Below are 27523 nucleotides of genomic sequence, written 5' to 3' on the forward strand. Positions count from 1 at the left end.
AAATTTATGAAATGATTTGTACAAGTTCACATCTTCAATCATCCTCAAATGAAATCATTGAAAAGAAAATAACTGTCTCATTCGATTTGAGCCTATTTGAATTCAAGAAAAACTACAGAATACAAGAGCAAATTTCAGAGGAAATGAACAAATCATCAGCGTTCTTTTCTTCAGTCAAAATTGAATATTCGGTTACATAAGAATCACTTGTTGGAATGTTTTTGAACTGATGAAAGAGAAAAATATGAGTGATTATTATTGAGATCATAACTTTTTTCGGGTTGTAAATTTTTTATAGGTTTTTTGTCATAAAGAAAAGATTTTGTATTTGAAAGCTGAATTCTTCACAACTGTTTCATTGACAAATGTTTTTGCTCAAATAAAGATGATGATATCATTTGAGAGTCTTTTCATTTTTCAGTGTTCTTTTTTTGGATGTTCAAGTGAAATATTCGAACCGAAAAATATGAATGAAAAAACATGATTTCAAAAATTATCACACATATGAAAATCATTCATCTCTCAGATCCATGAAAGAAAACTGGAATCTGTTCATTTTCTGATGAAATATGTTTGTCAGATTTCTTTGAAATAGCATTTAATTATTTGTTACAAGAATTGAAAAAATGATAATTCATTCTCCGAAAAATAAAATTGATGAATGTGAATATGTAATGAGCATGAAATATGAAGAATCGATTTACAAATTTTGAAAGAGTTACATGAATATACACATATACGATGAACTATAAATTTAAAAAAGGTTAGCTATTCAAAAAAAAAATGAAGAGCGAAAACAGAAGTTGGAAAAAATCAATTCAACTGCTTTTCTATGAATTGAATTTAAACAAATATAAATGGTGAAAATGTTTTAAAAAAATTAACTGAAATGTTCATCCATTTATGAAGCAGTTGCTGATATACAGTCGGAGTTACAATTGACAAAAGAAAACTATCAACAAATGAAAATATTTTTCAACCAAAACTTAAAAAATATATTCCATAAAAAGCACGCCCATATTCCAAAACAAATGAAAAGCATCAGACTCTCTCAATGAAAGAGTCAGTGACAAGGCAAGGCGAAAAAATACTAAAAACTCATATTTTCAAACAAACCCTTTGTCATCATTCTCACTCATTCCCACTCATTTCACGTATTAAATTATTCTGCCTTTACAACCTTCAGCAGGCTCATCCAATTCCAAAGTGCATCTTGAGAAGATCTACAAAAGCACATTCACTTTCATCTTTCATAATTTTCATCTCTCGCTGAACAAGCTCCCACCCCAACTCCCACTTCCACTTCCACTCTCACAGTTCCTTCTATTTGTGTCTTCCTCAACATCCACAGCATCTGACACAGTCATAATCACAGCTCCTGCTGGAAAACGCTGAATGAACTCTCTCTTCAGTCCAATTAGAGAAGGTCGTTGTTCTGGAACTGCTGAAACACACTGGTCAATCAGTGTACTCATGCTTCCATTTTTGACTTCATTCTTCGGCCTTTCTCCATTTACAATCTTCTGCCCAGCTGTCACAGCTTCATATTCTCCAAATGGGATTTGAAGGGTCAAGCACTCCCACAACATCATCCCGGTCGAGAACGAGACCGATTCCTTCGTTGCTTCCATCTTCTTATTGATCAGAAGCTCTGGTGCCTTCCATCTCAAGCACTCTTTTTTGAAGCTATCTTCATCCTCAAATGCTGATGAGGGAAGAGAGTCACTTTCATCATCATCCACACTTGCAGATGTCACAACGGTTGATGAAGAGATTGATGATGAATCAGAATCATCTGACAATAAGTCTGAATGCATCACAATGCATATCACCATGTGTTCGGAGAACAAAACTATGTGGGGACTGAGATTGGCAAGTGACTGAAGAGGATTGTCCATTTCATCAAATGAATGAAGGGCGAGATTAGCTACCCAGAACAGGATCTGGGCAGCTGTTTGTTCTCTTTCCTTCAATGAACCAATTGGCATCTCTTTTGTCTTATTCCTTCCATGAAGCAGCATGAACAGCGAATCCCTCAGATCCACAATCAGCTTTTCATGAGGTGATGAACATGCCATCGCATCCACAAGATTCGACATCGATGAGGTGGTTGGGCATAGGTCCTCCCCACGAACAAATGTTGAATCTGAATCAGTTGTTGAAGTGGATGAGACAGATGGAGATGGTGTTCTCTTCCTTATCTCTTCTTCCTCAACTTTCTCCAGCATCCATTCTGGGATCTTGTCTGAATCTTTTCCTAATATGTATTCAGTGGAGCCACTCTCAGATAGAAGATGCTCTGATGACTCCGAATGTTGCATATTCGTGTCATACACCCTCTTCTTTATCCTCTCCTCATTCTTTTTCTCTGCCTCCCTCTCAGCTCTTCGCCATTGCTCCTCTGGCGATATCTCCATTGTCACCATCTCAAACGCTTTCGGATCTTTTCTAATGTTGTCATTCACAATCTCTCTCAGATCTTTATTCTCGTTCTTTGCCTTCCTCCATCGAATTGTCATAACAATCGATACAATCAGAACAATCAAAAGAATAACTGCCATAATTATCACAATCAACAACCAGAAAGATTTCCCTTCTTTTCCTCCTTCAACAATCCTTTCATCTCCTTTGACCTTTGATTCTGTTTTGTTCTTTAGAATCTGTGGGCTTGTTGCAGTCAATTGCTTTCCAAACAATATCATCACTGACACCTCTGTTTCATCTGCAATCGTTGAAATATTTTCTGATGGAATTCTTCCAATCACTTCCGTTTCTGATATGAAACTATCTTCGTCAAATGGATATGTCTCAACCAATTCCACATCTCCTGTTTTGAACACAAGTCTGAATGACAAGTCACATGGCACAAAAAGAGATCCCTTGAATTTGATAAAAATACTGCTTCCATTTTCATTCGCAGAAACTTCTTCCAATTTGGGAATGAAGAAAGGCGATGATCTTTCTGCGGCTATCCCTTTCAAATCACATCCATCATTCAGAATCCAAAGAGAAGAATAAGGCATCAATCCATCCCCTCCCTTCAAACTCAAAATGGTCAGCGAAGCAGAATCAGAGCAAATGATATTTCTCCGAAGAGAAGAGTATTTTTCAATGAATGGATTGTTGTTTGCAAACATTCCCATCTCAATAACTGTCTTTCCTCCTCTTATCGAAATTCCTCCCTTTGACGAATCCTCAATCTTAATTTCTTTTGCGTGAAGATTGGAGTTTTCCACGTTGACAAGCGATCCACTCCATTCACATATTTCTCTGAAATCATTATTTCTCTCGCTTTCGCTTTCTTTTGTCAGAATTCCTTCAAGCTCACACATGTGCATCGAAACATCAGTCATGTTGTCAAATTCCATGATGCTTCCTTTATCAGAGCGAGAAACGCAGTTGGAACACGAACAATTGGAAAGAACTGTATGAGCAGATGATGAAGAAGCAGAGAAAATAGAAGCTCCTTCTGAGTTCCTTGAACAGTTATTGAATGATGAATCAGCAAGAGCAATTGTTCCCGAAGTTTTTTCGTTTATTGAAATGGTACAACCTCCAGACAATTTCACTCCATCAGCATCAATTCCATTGAATACAATTTCTTTGCAGTCAGCAATCTCAAACACATTTGTTATTGAATCAATATTATCCAGATTGAAATTTGTGATTGAGACGTCATCTCCATTTAACAGAAACGAAGGGTTCTTGAATGAAAGGAACGATACTGAGCAGTTGTCAACATGAAGAATTCCATTTTCGATGCTCAACAATGTTGAATTGAGAACAACAGATTCAACGTTTTCTGATTCCCTTACCGGAGAAAAGTCAACAGATGAAAGGGAAAGTTGTCCACTTGCTTCGTGAATAATTGAATTGCCTGAATATGAAAACGATTTCCCAAAATTGAATTTCAATTTTTCAATCCGAACAGTCTCTGTGGTTGTGAAAAGACTTCCCTCTTTACCAGCAATTGTTGAGTTCAGATGCACCAAAGCAGCTGAGGGAGATTGCAATGAGCGGATGATCACATTCAAAGCACTGCATTCTCCATTGACGATAGTCTCTTCTGATATCAACAGCTGTGAGTACAGAGATGGAATAATGTGTTGGATTCCAATATTCAGCGAATCACAAGGCACACTGAACTCTCCACATTGCTTGCTGTCTGCGCGATTGTCTGCAACCGATGACACAAATATCGTCTCGCTCTGGTATTTCACAACTCTCAGCAGAAGATCTTCTTCCCCCACAAACGAATCTGTCGTGCATCCCCATATCGCCAGATCTTTCACAAATGGTGCTCTGAAATCCAAAAGGAATTGCTCATCAACTATTTGTGTGTCAATCGAGTGGCATCTCACATAAACATCTCTTCCTCTGAATGCAGAGTTATCTCTGAATGTGATATTTGACAGAATAAAATTCAGAGGCTGCTCAACCACCGTGGTGCATTCCAGAAACAGCCACCCGCCTCTTCCTGTGGTGGAGCAGAAGCACTCAGAAATCGTGCAAAATGAGCACTCAAAGCTTCCTCCCTCATTCAACACACAAAACATCCCTCCTCCCTTTCCACACTTCAACCCTCCACACTTCTTCATCGTTGTGTTTCGAATCACAATTTTGAAAGGATTATCATTCTCATTTCGAATGATGGGAATATCATTGGTTGTGTTCTGAGTGACTTCTTCAAACAAACTCCATTCAATAAGAACATCTTGTTCCTCTTCATTGTTCTTTCTTTTTGAATTCTTTGAAATGCTCAATCCGCTTGCTCCATCCAGATCAACATTCTTCATCGTCAGATTTTTCACATTCAATATCGTTGTTGACAAAACAGAAATAACATCTTTTGAAAAGCTGAGTGATTGCATTGTTACAAATTCCAATTGAACTGTGCCTCCATCTGCTTTGATCAGACCATAATTCATTATTTCTTCTCCACTTTCTTCATTTTTTGTGAATGAGCAGTCTTTCAGAGTCAACAGTCCTTCACTTGAACCAACATGCATCAAATAGTTGACTCCACTTGTGAATGAAGGAGGTATCACAAAGCTAATCAGTTCGAAATTGGAAATGCCCTGAATCTTCATTGCTGCTTCTTCTGCTCCTTCAAGCGATGAGAGACATTCCAAAGAGCACATTTCTTCATCGTCCGATTTCACTGATATTCCACTCACATCAACACATTTCTGAAGATTCCCTTTTCCAATGATGTTTATATTTCTTTCATTTCCCTCTGGCAATCGATCCAAAGAATAATCGATTGAAAGACAAGGATAATCTGAAAGACCACAAATGCATACATCTTTTCCATCATCACTAACAACTATTTCTGAGCCAAATGTTCGCCAGAAATAGACAAGTGGAATAGCATTCGTTGTGTCATTCCCATCAAAGCCTCTCATCGAATCCAATAAAATATCAGAAAGATTCTCAGATACAAATGGAAGTGAGTCATTTGTGATGCTCTTTGTCAAGTTGAATGACTCAACAAAAAGATCATTTCCATATCTCGCAGTATTTGGCTTATCAGAATCAAAAACAGGGGATGATATCACAAAAGAAGAATAGTCATCAATCAATTTCAGTGCCATCCCTCCTCCAAACCCAATCTTCTCTTCTTCAGCTGGTGCTGTGCATCCTGTGAATGTGCATGAAATAACATTCATTTGAGTGTTCCCTTTCAATTGGGCATTGATAGCCCCTCCTCTGCTTTCATCAGCCATCACAGAGCATTCCTCAAAATCACATTCTTCAATATTCATTTCACCATTTGAATTTTCATCTTTGCTGTTGTCAATGCTCACACAGCTTCCACTTCCAGATGTTCTTTCTATTTCTGTGAAATTACTTTTTGTCATGTTCAACCATAGAGTGTTCATCAACTCGATCTTTGTTCCACATCCACACAAAGAGATCAACGGATTTCCACTCAAAGTGATTGACGAAGCTGAAAACGAATCAACTGACAAGGTGCCAGATTCGACAGATAAGAATAGCAATAACAATTCTGATGTTGGATTTTGAAGAGAAAGAGAACAGCGAGACAGAGTCAACGAAGAAGAAGATGATGAAATAAAAGTGGAGTGTGAAGAAAGAAAAGGAGGAAGAGAGAAGATGAGATTTGACAAGACTGTTTCAACACTTGCTGTTATCATCGCAGCATCAGATTCAATTTCAAAATCGGAGACGATCCATCCACTTTGATCGCTGTTTCCTCTGATTTCATGCTTTTGCTCAGCAAAGGCCAATTCATCACTCATCTGAATCATTCCATTAACAACGATATTCTTTTCTACTGTTTGTCGTGTGAGTGAGTGCTTCATTGTCAAACAAGGGAATTGGACAATTCCACAATGTGAGTGATCGGATGCCTCGGAATGGCTCACATATATTTCTTCTGGGGTAGGAAGGAGATAGATGCACAGAGGAATGGCCACACTTGTGTTTCCATTGTCATATCCTCGAACTTTGTCAAAAGAATCCAAAGAGGCTGTCACACATGTGATTTTTTGTGACTTTGCGGTCACTTCCAGATTGGGTGAAATGACGAAGATATCATTCCCCCATTTGGCTGTGTTTGTTCCAAACGAAGAGGATATCAGAAAATTGGGATTTTCAGTAGATAATAGAAGAAGAATTCCTCCCCCAAGACCATTGGACGTTGAGCAAAAGCAGCCATCTAAATTGCCACCTTTCACTTTCACTTCATTTTCATTCCCAACACACAGCATCATTGATCCTCCATTTTCTGAACTTGTGCTTCCACATCCTAAAAATGAACAAGAATCCAGATTCATGTTTGCCTTATCGTTGGAAAACGATATCACAGCTGATCCGCTTGTTGTTCTCTCAATCCCATTAAAAGTGCATTCTGAAAGTGTCAATGAAATCTCATTTGTTGAAGAAAGCGAAAACAATGAATTTGTGGAGATTGTCTTTGCCCAGTTCACATGTTCCATCTGAAACACCCCATTCTGAACATTTATCAGTTCTGTTGAAAAAGCTGTTTCTGAAGTTTGCCCACTTCCAGAAGATATGTTCAATCTGCTAGTATATATTTCTCCTGTTCCTGTGATCTCAAACAGTCTTGAACCACGATTATTTTCATATGCACAGTCATACACAAGAACAAAGTCTCTGGCAGTCAACGTTCCTGTTGAGACTGAAAAAAGAGTCAATCCAGCTTCCTCTAAATTTGTCCGCATTGTTGAACTCAAATCGCTTTGGCCATATATTGTGAAAGAATTGATGTTGCAGTCCACACTTTTTGTCTCTGTGATTGTGCCTGTGAGTATCTCTATATCAGCAACAAATTCTGGAATCAGCTGAGTGAGTCCGTGGCTGATGGTGCAGCAAGGATGGCTTTCATTGATCCCGCATGAAAAAGTGTCTTTGGAATTTGGTTGTGTTTGTACAGAAGAAACAAATCTGATTCTTCCTCCGTAACCATGAAGCCATTCACTTTTATCAATAACGGAATTGAAACTTATACTTACTCTGTTTCCTGTTTGCCTTGTTGAATAGCATGTCGAATCTATGTTATTTTCCAATGATTTATTTAGGACAATGTCATGTCCTCCTTTTTGGCATGTATTATTGTGGAAAAAGCAATAATAAAGTAATATTCCATTATTTTTCTCATTTATTGCTTGCGCAACAGCACCTCCTCCACACATCGAATAGCAATTGCAGAATTGGCAGCTTGATACAACCACTTTATCCTCAGAATTCCAATGCATTATTGCGCCTCCAACGGATGAGGTTGAATGATTTGCTTTGCAAGAGACAAATAATGAATTTGTTATGCATTCTTTCAGTATCAAGGTTTTTGTTTGACGAATACATATTGCTCCTCCATCGTCACCTGAAGAACAATTTTGAAAGGAGCAATCATCGACAACTGGCTGAGTTGTAATGTTATCAATCATTATTCCTCCACCACCAAATTGTAAGGTTGCAGCTGCAGAACACTGGACGAATGTTGAATGGAGCACAATGCATTCAGCGATATTCAAAGCATATATTCCTCCTCCAAATGTTGACGAAGCATTGCATCTCGAAAAGGAAGAGTTCTCAACAGAAAGGATTGCATTTGCATTGTCATGAACATAAAGAGCACCTCCTTGTGGTGCTGTGCAATCAGTCCATTCACACAACGAAAAGGATTGGCTATCTGTAAAATTCATTTGTCCTTTTTTCTCAAGTGTATTTGTTTCTCTTTTCCCAAAAAGAGTAGTTGTGTTTTTGCAGACAAATTTCTCTGAAGAAAGAGATCCACTCGAAATCCCTCCTTCAAAGGCATTCACACACGAAAATATGAAGCAGTTCTCCATTGAACTCAACAAGCATGAATGTTCCATTTGATAATCACTGTTCTTGTCATATTTCACAGACATGTTCCTGAAGGCACAGTTTGAAATCTCTTCACTTTTGCTCTTTCCAGACAAAAGGAAATAATCTGAGGATGAGACAGCCAGATTTGAAATGATCGAATTCCTCAAAATGGCAGAATTTGAATCATCAGATGAAAAAACAAGACTGGAAGGGTTGATATTCATTTGGGGGGTCAAACTCAAATTCACCATGCAGATTGACCCACTTTGCAAATGAAAAGGAGATGCTGATTCTTTGTGGGAAATGCACAAATCCAGCATCACACTTGATTTATCTGCCATAAGCATCAAAGGTGAAGAAGAATGTTCAACTGCCACATTTTTCAGTCCAACTGTGGAATTGAAGAATCCCAAAAATGTGTTTTTCACTGTAGATATTCCTGACTGCAATGTTTTCTCTCCTGAAAATGAACTCTGTCGGAACAAATAATCATTATCGACTTTCGATTGAAATTGTGCATCATTTGTGTTTCCTTCACCAAAATAAACACTATTAATGAAAAACACAAAAATCCAAAAGAATACCTTTGTTTTCCAATGTGGCTGTTCCAGAAAGATCTCGTGCTTCAAATGCCTTTCCAAGAATCAAACATACAGCAAGGAGCAAATGCATTCTCGAATGGATTGATAATCAATTTTGATTAGAAAATTTTTATTTTTTTCCGGATGATCAAATAGAAATAAATAATGGTTGTCAACACAATTGGAAAGAAAAAAGGATTTCTTTCAGCGATCATTTTGAGAGCATGCGAAAAACATCCGAGGCACTTCCAAAGCAATGTCATTTCTTCCGTTCTGCCCAGCCATGAATCGGTGTCTGCTGAAGCATGTGATAATTTTTCATATCAAAGAATATAAAATAAACAATAAAAAGGATGAAGTTTGAAATAATAATGAATAATAATAGAAAAAAAAAGTAATATCCGGAGATATGAAATATGCTCAAATTAATATATCACAAATAAAATAAGAACCAATCTTGCATCACTTGTGAATCAATAATAAAATATTATTATTTCTGAAAATTTTAGATTTTTCAGAAAAAGTCGAATTCTTCGTGTTTGTGGCATTGATCGTATTGAACATAAACAAGAAACTCATCAAACAGAAATATCAGCCCAATAAAGGAACAAAAAGTAAAACTTCTATTTCAAAGCACATACCCTCAATAATTACTCTTTGAAAAGGTGCTATTTCGAATTGTCAAATGTCTCCTCTCCCAACACAATTCAATGGAGATTCCTTCTTCACCAGTTGTTCCAATATTCGCTGAAAACATAAAGTGACAATCTTTCTGCTTCATTCTGTTTTTGCCGTTGCAAGTGTTCATCCACCTTCTCTGTCTTCTTCCTCTTCTCTCTTCTTCTCATCTTCTCATCTTCTTTTCATTTACCCTTTCTCCCTTGACAGATTAGCATTCTTTCCCTCAATCCTATTCCACAGTTTCTCTTCATTTTCTTCTTCTCTCTCTTTCTCCCTCTTCCCTTCTCTTTTTTCCTTATCATTCTTCCCAAGCATCATAAATAAATTCATCTTTTCCCTCCAACTGTAATCTTTTTTCTGTCCAAACCTCAAACACCAGATTTCCTCTTCTTCAAAGAAATCTTGTGGGGAGTGATTCATCGTTATCATCCCCTTTCCTAAACTTTCTCTTCATTTCCACTATTCTCCATTCTTCCCTTCACGCTCTCTCCTGTTTCACCTTGTTGCATCGCTTCTCCAGCTTCTTCACACAAAACATCCAAATGCATTCTTCTCCTTTATTCGTCCTCCCCTTTCTTACTCCTTCTCAATTTTTCTTTTTCATCCATTTTGGGAAGCATCAGGTGTTTAACATTCAAAAATACCCATCTGTTTATTTTCTGCGAGATGAAACTTTTTTAAGACCGCTTGTTCTGATTGAGAAGAGATGTTTCGTGAAACCTTCTCTGCATATATTCTTGAAAAAATAAAAATACAAATAAAAATAAAATTTTTTTTTATTTTGTTATTATAATTCAAAAAATACATTTTCCAAAAAAAAAAATAAAGAAAAATAAAATAAATCAAAAAGTTTTCTATTTTCTTTTCATTCCGAAAATTTTTCATCATTCAAAAAAATCATTAATTTTTGCAAACAAACACTTGCACATTTTGTCCTTCTTCATTTGCTAAGCTTTCCTTTTGAGAAATATCAACAACCTCATTTGCCTCTTCTCCCTTCTCAATCTTTTGTTCCTCGCTTTCCGTTCTGCATTTGCCCTGCCCCCATCTCTTCCTTCTTCCTCCAAATAACTTCATCCTTTCATTCTCTTTTCCATCTTCTTCTTTTTCCTGTCTATCACCGCTCGCTTTCAATTTATTCAATAATGTTGTTTTTTCTTCCCATGAAAATCCTTCCAATGCGAAATTGTTCAACGTCAGAGCTTTTTCTGATCAATTGCATGCCCTTGAATAAAATCTGGTATGTCTTCAAAATGCCTCTTGTTGAAATACCTAAAAAGGGAAAGATATTGTGAAAGCGAATGGAACAGAATAAATGAATAAATAATTCAAACCTCACAACAAATGCAAAGAAATTGATGTCCAACGACTGTTCCAAACATTGTTCCTTTCAATAAAAAGCAGCCAATGCATTTTTAGCAAATCCAATAAGATTTGCATGTAAACGGCAGCATGCTCAACAAAGGATGAAGGCTTTGAGAGAATTGATTGTTATTTTTGTGAAACTGTCGAAATCGCTGGAATCCTTTTGGTTTCGCCTAGCAAGGCAAATAAATGCATAAACTATCAAAAACACGTTGCACATAAAATAGTGGAGTCTTTAAGTGCATCCTTGAAAGCTATCTGATAAATGCTGCTTTTTGTAAATGAAATCGATATCTCCTCCATTGTTTGAAACATTTTGACTCTGGCAAATAAAAGAGGGACTGTCATTGAACTGTGTGTTGGATGTATTGCAGTTCTTCCGAATACCGTTTGTTCGCGTCGTTGAGCTGCGTTGGAAGAATTATGATTTGTCGATTGTCCTTCCTTTGAAATAACCCTCACTTCCAATCTTTTTGCTTTGACAGTTCCATCACTAAAAAAAGAGTTAAATAATTAATACCCTTTCTTTTTCAATGCCGCTCCAAAAATAAGGTTTTATAAAGAATTTACAGTTATCAAATCATCTATTATGGTTGAACGAAAGAAAAAATGAGAATTAACAAGTGATTTATTCAATATTATATACTTTGTATAAAACATATATGAGTGACTATTTCTCTTCCATCATTTGACTAATTATGTTTTTCGTTTATTTTAATAAATTATTATTCAAATTCTTTTTTATCGATGGAAGTTTTCAAAAAATATAAAACTTTAGGTTTAAATGTTTTCTGTCAAATGATAAGTTTTCGTTTTTTGCTTGTAGTGAAAGTGATTTATCTCAAAAAATATTTCTTGAATCAATCATGAAGAAAAATATAAAGTGGTTTTTTTATCAGGACTTTTTCTTTATCCAAACAAAAATAAAAAATTAAAATATCTCAACAAATATACTATAATAGTTTTCAGAAATTTGCACAGTTGAATGTTAGCATATATAACATCGATTCATATACAAAATTTTAATAGCAGTGTTGTATATTTTTTGAAATAAAAAATTTTTATTTTTTGAAAATCCGACTTTTGATGAATTTTTCTATTTTCATAACACGATTCAATTCATCTTTTTCACATATAACCTATTTTTTCCATGATACAAACAATTCTGGCTATTTTTTATTTTCGGTAATTTGCTCGTTTGGACTGAATGGAAATTTGTCATTTTTGAAAAATCATTGTCAATGGGACAACAAAAAAAATATTTTTCATTAAATGAAAAAGCGTCCAAGTGAATTTAACACATGCGTCAATTAATATAAATATTATATATAATTACCACAAAGTTATTATTTAAAATGTTTCAGCAGGGATTTCAAAAAATAAATGTTATTCGAATTTCAATGAAATTGAATATCAAAAATCATCAATTATGAAAACAAATGAAGCTTTTGAAATCCCTGCTGAATCATTTTTAATGACAATTTTGTGCAAATATTATATAACTATTATATTTATCAATGCAAGTGTTGGTTTCAGTTAGATGCTCCTTCATTTAATGAAAAATATTTTTTTTGTTGTCCCATTGACAATGATTTTTCAAAAATGACAAATTTCCATTCAGTCCAAACGAGCAAATTACCGAAAATAAAAAATAGCCAGAATTGTTTGTATCATGGAAAAAATAGGTTATATGTGAAAAAGATGAATTGAATCGTGTTATGAAAATAGAAAAATTCATCAAAAGTCGGATTTTCAAAAAATAAAAATTTTTTATTTCAAAAAATATACAACACTGCTATTAAAATTTTGTATATGAATCGATGTTATATATGCTAACATTCAACTGTGCAAATTTCTGAAAACTATTATAGTATATTTGTTGAGATATTTTAATTTTTTATTTTTGTTTGGATAAAAAAACCACCCTATTTTATTTTTTAGAGAAGAAATTGTTAACGAGTGAAAACAATCTGTCAACTTCATAGGAAAAAAAATACGTTTTCTTTAAAAAAAGAGACAAAAAATCAAATGATGAGAATGAAGTGCTTTTTTTGAAATTTGAAATTCTTGTTGATTTTATTCTGAATATTAATTGCAATTGGGAAATGGTTATGATACTACCAGAAAAAAATTCATGACATAACGATTTCTTTTTAATATTCTAATCAGAAAAATCGTAAGAACAATGAAGTTGTGTGATTATTTTTGAAATCATATTTTTTCTTTCAATAATTTCTGTTCGAAAATTTCATTTGAATATTAACAAAAGTACACTGGAAAGAAAAAACATTAATAAAAAATATCTTCATTTTTGAATAGGCTTATTCATTGGTTTTTGAAATGGTTTTGATGAAATAATTCATAAAAATACAAAATCTCTATTCAATGACAAACACCAATTGAAAAATCAACACATCGAAAAAATTTATGATTTCAAAGATAATTACCCAGTTAAAGAATGTTTTTATCATCAATTTTGATAAAAAAAAGAAAGTTATTATTTTCTCAATTTTTGAATATAAAAAAAAAATATTTTCTTATAAAGCCCAAATATCTTTATGAAAAGAAATTAAAATGAAATTTCTTAAAGGGTAAACCCTAACTCATATAGTTCTGTTGTTAAAATTAGTAAATAAGGAAAAAAAACCTTAAAGAAAGCATGCAAATTAGATGATGGACTTGATTAAAGATTTTCATCTCTATAAGATTCATAACATTGGGTGATAATTAAATTTCTGAAAAGAATTTTCAAATAGACCTTAATTAATGAGCACATTAAGCTCAGTTTCGATACAGTTTTAGGTATTTTCAAGAAAAAAATCATTGTTGGACGCATGATCCCTATTTGCCTCACAATTTATTGAATTTAATTTCTTATATCAATATTTTCTATTTGAGAATTCAATTTGTTTCTGACAAATAAACACTGAAAAGTGATAAATTCTTTCAAAGTAATATTTTTCATGAAAACAATCTCAAACATCTTTGTTTTTGACAATTATCATAAACTTTGTTTTTGAATGAAAAAATCCCTATCCAAAGAAATAAAATTTAAGAAAAATCTCTACTCCGAAAAAAGTTATAGTTTCAAATATCATTTCCAACATAGATTTGTTCCGCACTTTATCTGCAATTATATCGTAATATTATTTCCATGGCAATACAAAAAATATGAAAAAAAACATTTCATGGAACAAAATTAATGAAGCAAAAAATATCGTTCCGTTTGAAGTTTTTCAAGTTATTGTCTTCGCTTAAGAATAATTTGATTTCGAATATTAGTTTTCAACTTTTGCTAAATGTTTATCGACTTTGAACAAATTTTGGTGATATTAAACCAAAAAGAATGTGGGAAATAATCGTTCTGACAAATATTTTCTGAAAAAAAATTGATATGTTTTGTTTTTGAAAAAATGGATTAATTACAAAAATCTCCAAACAATTATTTCTCATTCCTCATAAATTACCAAAGTCATTTCAATTAGTTGAAGAAAAACAAACTGAGAAGTGAATAATTTTTTGTTGGAATTAGAAATGCAGTCTTAATAAAAACACATGAAAACACTTCGAGAAATAAAGTTGATGCAAGGAATTCAAATTATCGAAACAACAAAAATGAATCCATAGGATACAAAAAATTTATGAAACATAATTTGTTAATAAAACTTTGATAACACCAAACAAAATTCTTTTATTGTTTGAAATCGATTTCGGCAAACAGCAATGATGAATGTTACAATTCAAAACCCGTATGATGATGAGAAATCTTGCAAATGTCACAGTTTCAAATACTCAAAATGAACAAAAATAAAAAGTGTTTCACAACAATTTGTGATTACGAACTTCAAAACTAATTTAAAGCAAAACCTGATTGATAATATGCAATGTCTTGAACGCTGTTGTGATTCATGCCTTCCCTAAACAACTTTTTCCTTTGTTTTTTCATCAACACAATAACAAGCATGGTTATAACAAAAACAACAGAGATAAAGCAACCCAATGATATGTATAATGCATTTTTCATTCGTCTTCGAAATTTCTCATCCTCAGCACGAAAGTCTGGCGCTGCAATAGGAGTCTCTGGAAGTTCCACATAAAATTCAGGTGTCACTCTTGTTCCGTTTCCGTTGTCATTGGCAGATGGATATTCTATTTGCACAGCAATAACATTTGCTCCGTCGAATTCATTCAAACCTGCGCGTTCGAATATCGATTCATGCGACATATTCGAATATTATTTTGAAATTACATTTTTTTCAGTTTTATTATTCGCGTAAAATGACAACAAAACATTCATTTCACAAGGCGCAAAACCAAAGCCTGAAATTTGTATGCTATGCATTCATTTTTCTTTATTTGTCCAATTTAAAGTCACATTTGCAATGTTCACATGGAAAAAAACGTATTTATCTTGATTTCCATTGTTAACAAATTTGCATTTCCCAATGTCCATCCACAAATCCTCTTGTTCTTCTCCACTCTCATGCAACGACATTATCGAAGATATATCCAGCGTCCCTCCATTCTCGCAATGAACCGTTCTTTGTAAAATTTGAATAAGAAATAAATCCACGTGTTTGAAATGTGTCATTCTCCATACATAATGTCCCTTCTTTCTGAAATATAAACCAAAACATCCCTCCGATAAAAGATGTGTTTTAAACAGAAGTCTGACATTTTGACATTTCCAAATATCCATGTTTCCAAATACAAGCAAGGTTATCTTCGACGATTTGAATAAATAATCCATTTCTATGATCCTTAATGCGACAATCAATAAAATATACAAAAGAATCTTAGAAAATTATTAATGGGTCCAACTCCTCTAAATATGAATACTGACTGTAAGCTTCAATTTCAACTTTCTCAAAAGTAACAGAAGATAATTCATCTGAACTCAACAATAAAGCTGTTTTGCAATCATCTGCAAAAGGAATCAGGTTGACCAATTTTATTGAGAATTTTGTTGAATGAATCGTAAATAAAGGAAAAGAACTCATCCCACAAGGATGAAGACGTGGAGAATTAAATTCTTCTTCTCTGAAAATATCAACATTTTCATCAGTGAATTCAGAAGGAGATTGATCCAAATCAGCAGATAAAATTATAAACACAATTTTGCGTTGCGTCAGATAACGATTCGAAGCATAACTCATTGATAAACAAGGATGATTTTTATTTCTACAATCTTCTGCATCATCCCCCTCAAAAGAAATACACACTTTTGCCGAATCATTGCACAAACAAAATTCAGATAAAATAATGGATAAAAGAATTAATTGAAACGCAATCATCATTTTTTATATAATTATTAAGGTTTCGGATATTGAAGAAAACAGATTGTTCTTCTTTCATTTTTCCCAAATAATTTCACTCCGTTACATAGAATAAAACAAAAATTCTTAATCGCTTTTGGTTTGATCAAACAGAAACAAAATATTACCATTTCCATCCTTGTTCGGAGGAGATCTGCTGTTTCATTAGCTTTTTTGTAAAAATTGATTTTTAATAAATCAAGAAAGTTATTGAAGAAATCAAATTCTGTTTATATTGAGAAACAATCAACAACGGTTTATATTTTCACAAAACTTTTAATTTGATGAACTTTATGAAACACATCGATAACACCTAACAGTGAAAAAGTATGTCTTCACGCTCTAACGATATGTCGAAAGTTCAACATCGAAAGATATCTGCATCAGTTGAGTTTTATGGTTTGTTCATTATTATTTTATTTGAAAGGTTTAATGCTTCAGCCTTTTCCGATCATTGAAGATTTGTTAATCAAACTGGAGTGCTGCACTGAAAATAAACAGAAGATCATAATTCAAAAGATGAATAGTGCTTTGGAAGAAATGAATTCTCAAATATTTGAACGAGCAGTTACAGAAGAAACGTATAATTTCTTGGAAGAAATGATTGAAAAAAATATACTCTCAATGAAAAATGCAGTAACATTGGTGAAGCACATTGGATATTTAAAAAAAATAAAACTTTATTTGTTCTTGAAGCTTTAATGTTTCTTTATTGTTCAAAAGAATTGAAAAAATGATTAGAGAAAAAGAACATAAAGAAAAAGAAGATGAAGAAAAGTTGTTTGCAGATCTATGCGAATGTTATCATATTTTGTGTAATTTTTTTGACTGTGTACCAGAAGAAATAGTTGCAGTTAGTGTTCCTTGTCTTCTGAAAGTCGCGTTGAACAAAGGAGAGAGCGAAGAAGTCCAAAAAGAAGTGGAGATGGATTTGATGGCCATGAGCAATGTGGAGAAGTGGGAGGTCTGATGGATTTTGTATATATATTTTTTTATAATAATATATTTTATTTATTGCTTCACGAATTGAAAATTAGAATGCAGAAGAAGAGCTTTATCTGGATGAGATTACAGAAATCATTCAATATCACGAAGAGCATCACAATCTCACGCAACTCGCCTATCAGTCAGCTTGGCAGCTTTTGATAAAAAGATTTCAAATTGATGGAAGCTTGGAAGATGTGATTGTGGATGAGCTCCATTTGATGAAAGAGGCAACGAGAGAATTGGAGGAGTTGGCAAAACATGTGGATTGGGAGGGAGAGGCGAGATGGCTTGGGAAGATGACGGAAGTGCATGTGCCGAAACGATGGTTCAACATTCTGAATTCATATTTTGACTGTGTCGAGTGGAAAAGAGGAGATTGTTCAGATTTTGTTCAATTCATTGTTGAGCTGTGCAGAGTCAAAATGATGAATGATGCTGAAATGCTTCGAGCACTGTTGAATCTTATTGGAATCATGGTCGACAACACATCGATAGAAATTGAGAGCATTTTGAAAGGAGAAGCCATTGATTTTGCTTTGGAAGAGATTTGTCAGTCGACATTGGACAACAACATTGCAAGGAGTCGCATCATAATATTTTTGCATCTCGATAAAAGGCTGAGCAAAAAGAAAGATTGTGAACACGAAGAAGCAGGGTTAACAGCGAAAAGAGAGATTAATGACAGATTTGAAGAAGAAGGATTCCAAGATGAAATCATCAGTTTGTCCAAAATCACATTGGCACACTCCAATAAATTGCTGATTGAATTCAACGAGCATTATCCACTTTTCTGAACTTCAAAAAAGCATGTTTCACATCCCTTCAAAAGTTTTTTCTCAGTTCATTGCATTTCACTTTTCAACAATGATCGATTGCCATTCAAAAACGAATATTACTCAGTTGTGATTGGGAAAGAAAGCGAGTGAGAAACACAATGTGCTCATGATATTGAACTTATTTTTTGGTTTATTCGATTCTTGGAATCAAGAGAACAATTTCATTTCAGATATTATTTTCAAAAAGGATAAATCAGAATTGACTAATGATACATGTTGAAAGGAATATGAATCATTCAAAAAACTGAAAAAGAAAAGAAATTAGAAGAGAGATGAAAAGAAAAAGATAACTAAAAACTTTTAAATCATTTGAAAATTATATTTGCTATTTGAAATATCATTTATGAAAGTCTTTCATTAGAAAAATACCATTATAAATCAATTTTCCAAAAACCCATATTTATTTTTTGAGAAAAACAAAAAAAGAAAACTGCATTTTGTTGTTGTTGCTGATTCGAAACAGAAGAGCAAATGAGATTCTTGAAGCCAATTCATTGTTTTGCAATTTTGCATTTGGCTTCATTTCTTTGTTGCATTGAAGATGATCAGCTAATAGTGACAAATGACGATTTTGCTTTCCTTGAAGACAAAAAGTTGAATGCAAGTTATAAAGGTGAGTTTTTTGCTATCAATATTGTTTCGATTTGTTGTTTTGTTTTTCTGACGTTTTCATCCATTGTCCTCAGATCGTTTCGAAATCGGATTCAAAAACGCTCTTCTCATACATTTTGCTCAAAGCAATTCCTCGTTGGAAATATCATGTTCAGGACTTTATCAGTGTTCAAACAGTCCAATTTTCATTTGCAGGCATTCATCGGTGATTGCTATTGTCCGTTGTTCAGTTCGTTTTCAGGCATTTTCGTCATCGTGCCCAATCTCTTTGGCAGAAAGCACAGCTTCTTTGTCCAACATTAGCCTTTGCTGCGATTCACCAACATTTGTTGTTCCCCCTTTGCTGGAATCCTCCCCAACTTCACAATTTGCCTGCTGCGGATTGTTGACAATGTCGCATTGTTCGTTTTCCTCGATGATGATTTCGTCTTCGCCATTTCTTTTTTCTGGAGCAGTGTCCCACGTTTCTGCCATTCATTCCGCTTTTGAGAACATTTCATATTTCAAATCAGAGGGACCATCTCGAAATCGTTTCACGGCATCAACAGCTCATCATTACACAACAATCCACAGCTGCTCGTTTTTTTCAGTCAATGACGTGTATGATGGTGGACTGTTTCAATCCATAAATTGCCCTTGCTCATCTTTGTCTTCGTTGAACAGCACTTTTCTATCATGTAATCGTTCGTCCAACACTCGTTATGCTGGAACAGAAGAAAACCCATTATCTCTAGAAAGGATTTGTGTTGATGCAGAAGAAGAGCATTTGTTTGTTTGGTGTGAATGGAAAAATGCATTTCCAAGTGCTGGTGGCGGAGCAATGAGCTTTGGAAATCTTGATGTATCTGCTAATATATCTCATTGCTTTTTTGAAAACCTGAATGTTATTAAGGATGGGCAAAATAATCATGGAGGGGCTATTTACATTTATCATGTATCAGACATTTGCATTTGTGCATCGAACTTCAGCAAGTGTTTTGCCAGTCATGGAGGAGCTATTTGTAGTGTTGATCACTCAAAATGCGAACGATATATTGATCTTATGTTTGATAATTGCTTTATTTCTTGCCAGCTTGGAATGGTGTGCTACTTGCGACCAAAAGGTCTTCAGTCTTCAGGAGCCTTCGTTATTTCAAACAATCACTTTGTGAAAAATTCAGCTGCATGTTCCACTGGTTGCATCTATTTTAATTTCCCTCTTCCGAGTGTTAATCTTTTATCACTTTTGATCACTGAAAACATATTTCTATTTAACACTATGCAAGGAACAGATATAAGTTCAATTCTATATGGAGGAACAGGAATGAATTTCGACGGTCTTTCCGAGCAAGCAGTTAGAACTTCGTTCATCAGATTCTGTTTTTTCCATAAAAACAAAGCAAATAATGGAATGGGAAATGATGTGAGAATAAATGGAGATGGAGTGACTTCAAATCCATTTTTTGAGTCATATTCAACAACAACAGAAAAGCGGGTGTGGTTCAAAGGCACTTCAGATAGCGATGAATACAATGGATGGCTTCCAGTGGGGATATTGCTTCTGACTCGATATGTTCATCAAAATGGAAATGATATGGATGAGCTTTGTGGAATGAACGAAACAACACCCTGTAGAACAATTGAACATGTTTTTGGAAATTTGAGAAACGATGTTGAATGCAAAGTGTTTTTGCTTGAATCATCCTTTGCTCCTTCTTCAGCACTCTCCATCAGCAGCCAGAAAGTCAAAGTGATTGGAAACGGAACAAACAAATCAGTCATAAGTACAAGCATGTTGTCAAGCTCAGTGATGCTATTCACAATCAATTCTGGTAATTTGCGAATCTTCTCATTGACGATTGACCACAACACAGAATCAGAGACTGTTGGATTATTTTCCATTTCTGACCCAGCTGGAGCGGTTCACTTGAAGCACCTCCTTATCACTTCAACAAGGACACAGACTTTATGTTTTTGTAATCCATTGTTTGATATTGGCTCAGGAAGCATTTCAATTGAATCATGCAAGTTTTCGGATTTCAGAATCAATACTCAACTGATAAAGGCTCCAATATCGTCATTTTCTGAAATATCAAACACAAACTTCACAGAAATCATTCGAAGCTCAGGAAATGGAGGAGTGATTGAGTGTAACGTTTCAAATAGAGAGGTATTGACGTTGAACAACATTTCGTTTGATAAGTGCAAGTGTGAAAGTGGAAATGGAGGGTGCCTTTCCATTTTGATGCAAGTCGAATCAAAAGCGAGACTTGGAGAAATTGATTCGCTGACTTTTACTGATTGCAATGCACAGGGAACAGGTAACAACGGATTTGGAGGTGCAATTTTTCTGAAATTGGAAAACTCAGCCAGTCATTTTGTTTTTGACAAGGTGGCATTCATCAACTGTCATGCTTCACAGTTCGGCAACAACATTTTTATTGAAGCAGCGAACTTGAGCCAAGTGATCAATGCAGAGCGGTTGAAGTTCAGCCCTCAACTGAATGTGCTCACTGATCTGTGTGGATATGAAAATGGTGATCGTTCGTTTGCGATTCCTCTTGTGCTTTATCTCCAGAGCAAGCCGAGCGAGTTTTATGTTGGAAATGCGAACAAACGAGATTGGTATATGTGTGGATTTGCTGACGAGCAGTGCTCAACCGTGGATTATGTGTTCCTGCAGCACAAAACATCAAGTGGAGTGTCAATTGCTGTTGATGGAAGTTCCACCCTTTCACGAGAGATATCTCTGTCTGAAGGCACCACAAGTGTTCGAGGGATAAGAGCCCAGACACAGCTCATCATTAAGGACAATTCGACAACAAATCAAGATGGGATGATTATCAGCAGAGCAACAACTTCTTTTTTGAGCATCCAGTTTTATCTGCCAAGCTCACTCTCTGGAAGGGAAGCACTGTTTCTGGTGCAGTCAGGATCTTTCTCATGTGAGCAGTGCGTGCTGATGCTGACTTCGAGCACAACATTGTCTTATGGATTTATTATCAGCACTGGTGGAACAAGCATGGTGAAGTCGCTTATGGTGAAAGGATTCACATTAACAGAAGCCCCGCTGATGATTTCACACACGAACGGGTTGCTGAACATTGAGCTGTGCAACATTTCGAATACAACTGCCACATCCGAAGAAGGAATTATAAAATGTTCAAACGGAGGTTCGCTCACTCTTCAGAATTCAACAATGGAAGGAATTGTGTGCAGCAGCAAGGCAGCTATCTCGATTGAAAATGGGAAAACAGTGAAAGTAGAAAAAACCAATCTGAAATCAATCGAGCTTGCAAATGGAAATGGAAGTGCAATGAATATCGTCATTGATACTGACAATATTGTTGAGATTTGTGAATCAACGTTTAATGATTGTTTGGCTCACTCGGGTTGTGGAGGAGGGATATATGCTTCGTTTGCTGGAAGTGGAAAGCTGAGCGTCGGGAAAGAAGGAACACTCACATCATTTGCAAAGTGCGGAGCAAGTGATACAAGAACTCAATGCGGATATGGTGGTGGGCTGTTTGTGAAGGATTCTGGTCAGTTCAATGATTATTCGATTTCTTCAGTCAGCTTTGCGAGCAGTGTTGAAAGAAACCATGCAGCGAATGGAGGAAACAACGTGTTTTTTGATGAAACGAATTTGGCAGATTTGATGAATTCAGGAAAAGTGGATGTGACGATCTCGACAAACACAGCAGAATACAGTGATGCAATGGGCTTCGAAAATGGGGATGAGGATTATGCAATTCCACTGGCTCTGTATTTCATTGCTCCATTTCCTCTGCCAGCGGTCGTTGGAGGAAACAACAAGAGAGATTTCAGTGGATGTGGCCACTCTGGCTATCCTTGCTCAACAATCGCATTCGCAGCCAATCTTCGTTTTTCCTCGTTGGACAAAGCCATCTTGCTTGATCCAACATTTATTTGGAGCGAAGAGACAGTGATGAGTGCTGGTGAATGGAAGGTGAAATGTGTCGAAAAGAAAACAAAAATTGTTGTTTCTCCACCACCTCCAACAGATTCGACTTCTTTAATAGTTGTGACTCAGCCGGCCACAATAATAAACATCTCTTTTGTTTTGCCATTATCGCTCAACTCCAGAACAGTTTTAATTCAATGTGATGGAAATCGTTTTAATTTTGTTAATTGCTCTTTTTCTGGAAATGAACTGAACACACTTTCATATTCGCTGATTTCTGCAAATGGAGGAACATTTGAGCTGATTCGCTGTACAATTGAAAATATGATGTTTGATTTCACACCCATTTCTGCATCTTCGTCTTCGGCTATAATTGAAGCATGCAATATTTCTGTGGCCAAAACAGAGAATGGGGCAGAAGGCGGAGCACTTCGAATCACGTTGAAAGCAGAGCAGCAATTGATGATCAACAAAACAATAGGAAAAAATTGTGAATGCTCACAGACAATTGGAAAAGGTGGATTTCTTTATGTTGACTGCTCGGATTCAGAAAGAAGTGCTCCTTTTGTTTTTGAGGCAGTTGTGTTGGAAGGCAATAAGGCAAAAATAGGGGATCATCTTTTCATTTTGTCGAATGATTTGAACACGACTGTGAAATCATCTTCATTCATGTTTGATTATTCTTCAATGGAAAATTCATCAAATCTGTTTGTGGGGAGTGACGATACAATCAACAACACCAACCTTTTCAGATTTCTTGTGGGTTATTCGAATTCTCAGATTCATGTCTCTTCACTTGGCTTTGATGTGAAGAGATGTGGAAGTGCAGATGATCCGTGCTTTTCTTTCTGGAAAGGGATGCAACAGATTGATCGGAGCGAGACAAAAAAGGAGATGATTATTCACAACAAGACAGTTTTGAAGGAAAGCTTTGTTCTTTCAGACTTCAAGATATGCTCTGGAACAGCATCTGAAGTGGAAGCAAGCCATTCGACGTTGGCCGTGAGAAAAGAAGAGCAAGCTGAAGGCAAAGGATTGATTCGAAACAATAAGTCTCTGACATTTTCGTGGATAATACTTTCGGTGGAGTTTGTTTGTGAAAATGGAGAAGAAATCATTGTGAAAAACGAAGATGGAACTTTGTCTTTTAAAGAGTGCTGGTTTTCTTCAACAAACTCGGACAATGCAGCACAAAACCACTTGTTTGTGGAGATGGTGAAAGGAGAGCTGAATGCTGATAATCTGATGGTGGAGAGGATCAACACGAAACAAGGAATAGTCGATGTGTCTGATGGATGTGAATGCAGCATGAACAAACTGAGCATTCTTTCATCTACAATCGAGAGCGGAAGTGTGATTAATGTGAAGGATTCAGATGAATTCAACAGAGAAAATGCAAACACCGTGATCAATATCAATGAATCAACCTTCTTTTCGGTTTCAAGGGCTGACGATGGATCGTGTGTGTGCAAGAGTGATTGCAGCGCTGGTGTCGAAATGGTTGTGAGAAATTCGTCGGTTGAGTCGTGCAAAGCACTCTCTTCTGAGGAAGGGGGAGCCTTCTTCTTTTTGCTGAGCTCTGATGGCTTATTGAGAGTGGAAGAGACACGAATAGCTCAATGCTCATGCTCGGTCTCAAGCGGAAGAGGAGGTGGAGGATATTTGAAATGTGTGGAACGAGGAGAATTGCTGTTTCTGTTCAAAAATGTGACGTTTTCAGGAAACGAGGCATTTGTGGGAAGAGATATTTTCGTTGAATGCACAAACATCTCGAACCAAATCAACGAGACACAGTTTGTGATGGATTTGAGGGCAGACTCTTATATTCGCCTGAATGCGATATTTGGGATTGATCCGACACTCTCTGAGCCAGTTGATCTGATGGATCTGATTACGATATACCAGTCAGCCACGATTGTGCTTTCAAATGTTTTTGGGAAAGGAGGAGCAAATGATCGGCAGTGCGGAACGAACACTCGTCCTTGCCTATCTGTTGGATATGGTATTGGCCACCTTGTGGGAGATTTCCTGAGGATTGTGGCCATTGATGAGCAAAGTGAGATTGAGAAGGAAATTGAGATAAATGATTTCACCATCCAATCGAAGAGCTTCACAAAAGCCAAGCTGGTTGTTTTATCAGACATTCCTGCTGTTGGCCCAGCATTGATTAAAGCTGCAGGAAGAAATCGCCTGGAATCAGTTGAGTTCCAATTTGCTGAATCGTTTTCATCAAATCATGATATTATTCTGGAAATTGATGAAGGCAGCATGTTGGTCTCTGATGTTGCATTCAAACCAGAGAATGTCAATTCAAAAGCTTCTTTGAATGAGCTTGTCCGGATGGAAGGTGGAATGTTGTTGCTCAGCCAAGTTTCAGTCGTGAGAATTGATGCAACGACTTTGTGCACATTCAAAAGTGGAACATGTCAATTCCGTTCAGTTATTGTTGAGAATGTGAAATCTTTTCGAGATTTGTTTGTTGTTTTGAACGAAGATGTCTCGATGAAGGAAGTGACAATCAGCAACACGAACAGTCAGATGAGCATCATCAGTTTGGATGGAGCAGAGAACAAAGCGCACAATATTGATATGAAAGCTGTGCTGTCTGAATGTGTTGTTTCGAATGTTTCATGCACAGGAGATTATCTTCTTGTTTTTATCAGCAACAGAAGAAATGTGGATTTGTCGAATTGTGAAATGCACAACTCTTCATCAAGAATCGAGAAAGGAAAGATGATTTGCTTTCTTTTTTGTGAAGATGTCCTTGTTGATTCGTGCATCTTTGATGGCGATTCTGAAAATTCAAAAGAGAATCGCCTTTTTGAGAATAAATCAGAAGTTTGCAGATGGAATGGATCTTTTGTAGATGTTGTGAAGAGTTCTGTGATGATGAAAGATACAACAATCTCTAATTCACCAGAAGGTGGAATATCAATGAGAAGAGGAAATGTGAATATTGAGATGGGAATGTTTGCAAACAACAATCCTTTCATAGAAAAATATCCATCACTTCGAAGAAATATCATTTGCTCAGATTCTGCTTCATTGACCATTTCGAGTTTGAAAGGAGGAGATGGATTGATGCCTTATTCTTCTCTTTGGATTCAGAATGATGGATGCACACTTGGAGGGATAGCCGCAGAAAGGCTATCGCCTTTTTTCATTCCCAGACTGGAAGATGTTTCTATGAATAAAAATGGAAGCAATACTTTTATCAAATTCAAGGGATCTCTGTTTGTGCCATGTGACTTGTCATTCAGATTGATATTCAAAACAGGAGATGTGGAGTTGGTTGAGACATATCATTTTGACGAAGACAGTTTCATATCAGAAACAGAAGTTATTGGAACAATTCCATCAGAAAACATTTCAACGATTGCAGATGATACAGAGGTGTCAGTGATGATTCTATTTGGGAAGCAATTGGCCGCAACAAGCCCACAGATTGTGAAAAACAAAACAGAATCAAATGTCAAAGGAGATGAAAGGATTGTTGAAGGAGGAAAAGAAGGGAAATCTTATTGGTTGTTGATTGTGATTGTGCTTGTTGTGGTATTATTGATTGTTCTGATCGTTTCTGTTATTCTTGCAGTCAGATGGAGAAAGGCAAAGAACGAGAACAAAGATCTGAGAGAGATTGTGAATGACAACATCAGAAAGGATCCGAAGGCATTTGAGATGGTGACGATGGAGATGTCACCAGAGGAGCAGTGGAGAAGAGCTGAGAGGGAGGCAGAGAAAAAGAATGAGGAGAGGATAAAGAAGAGGGTGTATGACACGAATATGCAACATTCGGAGTCATCAGAGCATCTTCTATCTGAGAGTGGCTCCACTGAATACATATTAGGAAAAGATTCAGACAAGATCCCAGAATGGATGCTGGAGAAAGTTGAGGAAGAAGAGATAAGGAAGAGAACACCATCTCCATCTGTCTCATCCACTTCAACAACTGATTCAGATTCAACATTTGTTCGTGGGGAGGACCTATGCCCAACCACCTCATCGATGTCGAATCTTGTGGATGCGATGGCATGTTCATCACCTCATGAAAAGCTGATTGTGGATCTGAGGGATTCGCTGTTCATGCTGCTTCATGGAAGGAATAAGACAAAAGAGATGCCAATTGGTTCATTGAAGGAAAGAGAACAAACAGCTGCCCAGATCCTGTTCTGGGTAGCTAATCTCGCCCTTCATTCATTTGATGAAATGGACAATCCTCTTCAGTCACTTGCCAATCTCAGTCCCCACATAGTTTTGTTCTCCGAACACATGGTGATATGCATTGTGATGCATTCAGACTTATTGTCAGATGATTCTGATTCATCATCAATCTCTTCATCAACCGTTGTGACATCTGCAAGTGTGGATGATGATGAAAGTGACTCTCTTCCCTCATCAGCATTTGAGGATGAAGATAGCTTCAAAAAAGAGTGCTTGAGATGGAAGGCACCAGAGCTTCTGATCAATAAGAAGATGGAAGCAACGAAGGAATCGGTCTCGTTCTCGACCGGGATGATGTTGTGGGAGTGCTTGACCCTTCAAATCCCATTTGGAGAATATGAAGCTGTGACAGCTGGGCAGAAGATTGTAAATGGCGAAAGGCCAGACTTGAGCAAAGTTGAGGGATCTCGTTTGAAATCGATGGCGAAACAGTGTTTGTCATCGAATGTTGGGGATAGACTGTCACTTGCGAATATGAAGCGTATCCTTATGGAATTGTTTCCTGAAGGCGCAGCAGTTCTGACGATGACTGATGCAATTGGTATTGAGGCAGGATCAGAAAACGAGAGCAGAGGGTTTGAGGACACAAGCGTGTTTTAAAAACAAAGAATACTAAACATATGGAAAGTGATCATCCTGTGCTGAACAGACAGAACAAAGGAGAGAATATTGAAACAAGAAAGT

At 36.0% G+C, this 27523-nt stretch overlaps 5 protein-coding genes across 5 annotated transcripts; 2 read left to right on the forward strand and 3 right to left on the reverse strand.

Moving 5' to 3' along the window:
* Positions 1–582: 582 nt before the first annotated feature.
* MONOS_12635fu15916 (uncharacterized protein) lies at positions 583–9009 on the reverse strand (the record flags this gene model as incomplete). The annotated part of the gene is made up of 3 exons (XM_067865270.1): positions 583–952; positions 1117–8797; positions 8922–9009. 2 exons carry the CDS (start codon positions 9007–9009, stop codon positions 1260–1262), a joined length of 7626 nt encoding a protein of 2541 aa, XP_067720349.1. The 3' UTR covers positions 583–952; positions 1117–1259.
* A 5805-nt stretch (positions 9010–14814) lies between these two features.
* MONOS_15401 (uncharacterized protein) lies at positions 14815–15189 on the reverse strand (the record flags this gene model as incomplete). The annotated part of the gene is made up of 1 exon (XM_067868275.1): positions 14815–15189. One exon carries the CDS (start codon positions 15187–15189, stop codon positions 14815–14817), a length of 375 nt encoding a protein of 124 aa, XP_067720350.1.
* Positions 15190–17012: 1823 nt separating this feature from the next.
* Positions 17013–18060, forward strand: MONOS_15402 (uncharacterized protein; the record flags this gene model as incomplete). The annotated part of the gene is made up of 2 exons (XM_067868276.1): positions 17013–17243; positions 17317–18060. 2 exons carry the CDS (start codon positions 17013–17015, stop codon positions 18058–18060), a joined length of 975 nt encoding a protein of 324 aa, XP_067720351.1.
* An 891-nt stretch (positions 18061–18951) lies between these two features.
* Positions 18952–19188, reverse strand: MONOS_15403 (uncharacterized protein; the record flags this gene model as incomplete). The annotated part of the gene is made up of 1 exon (XM_067868277.1): positions 18952–19188. The coding sequence occupies one exon, from the start codon at positions 19186–19188 to the stop codon at positions 18952–18954; it is 237 nt and encodes a 78-aa protein (XP_067720352.1).
* A 784-nt stretch (positions 19189–19972) lies between these two features.
* MONOS_14197fu15404 (uncharacterized protein) lies at positions 19973–27439 on the forward strand (the record flags this gene model as incomplete). Its single annotated transcript, XM_067866979.1, has 1 exon — positions 19973–27439. One exon carries the CDS (start codon positions 19973–19975, stop codon positions 27437–27439), a length of 7467 nt encoding a protein of 2488 aa, XP_067720353.1.
* Positions 27440–27523: the final 84 nt, after the last annotated feature.

Source organism: Monocercomonoides exilis (genome assembly GCF_001643675.1).
Source record: "Monocercomonoides exilis strain PA203 chromosome Unknown scaffold54-601524, whole genome shotgun sequence".
In the NCBI taxonomy this organism is placed as follows: domain Eukaryota; phylum Preaxostyla; order Oxymonadida; family Polymastigidae; genus Monocercomonoides; species Monocercomonoides exilis.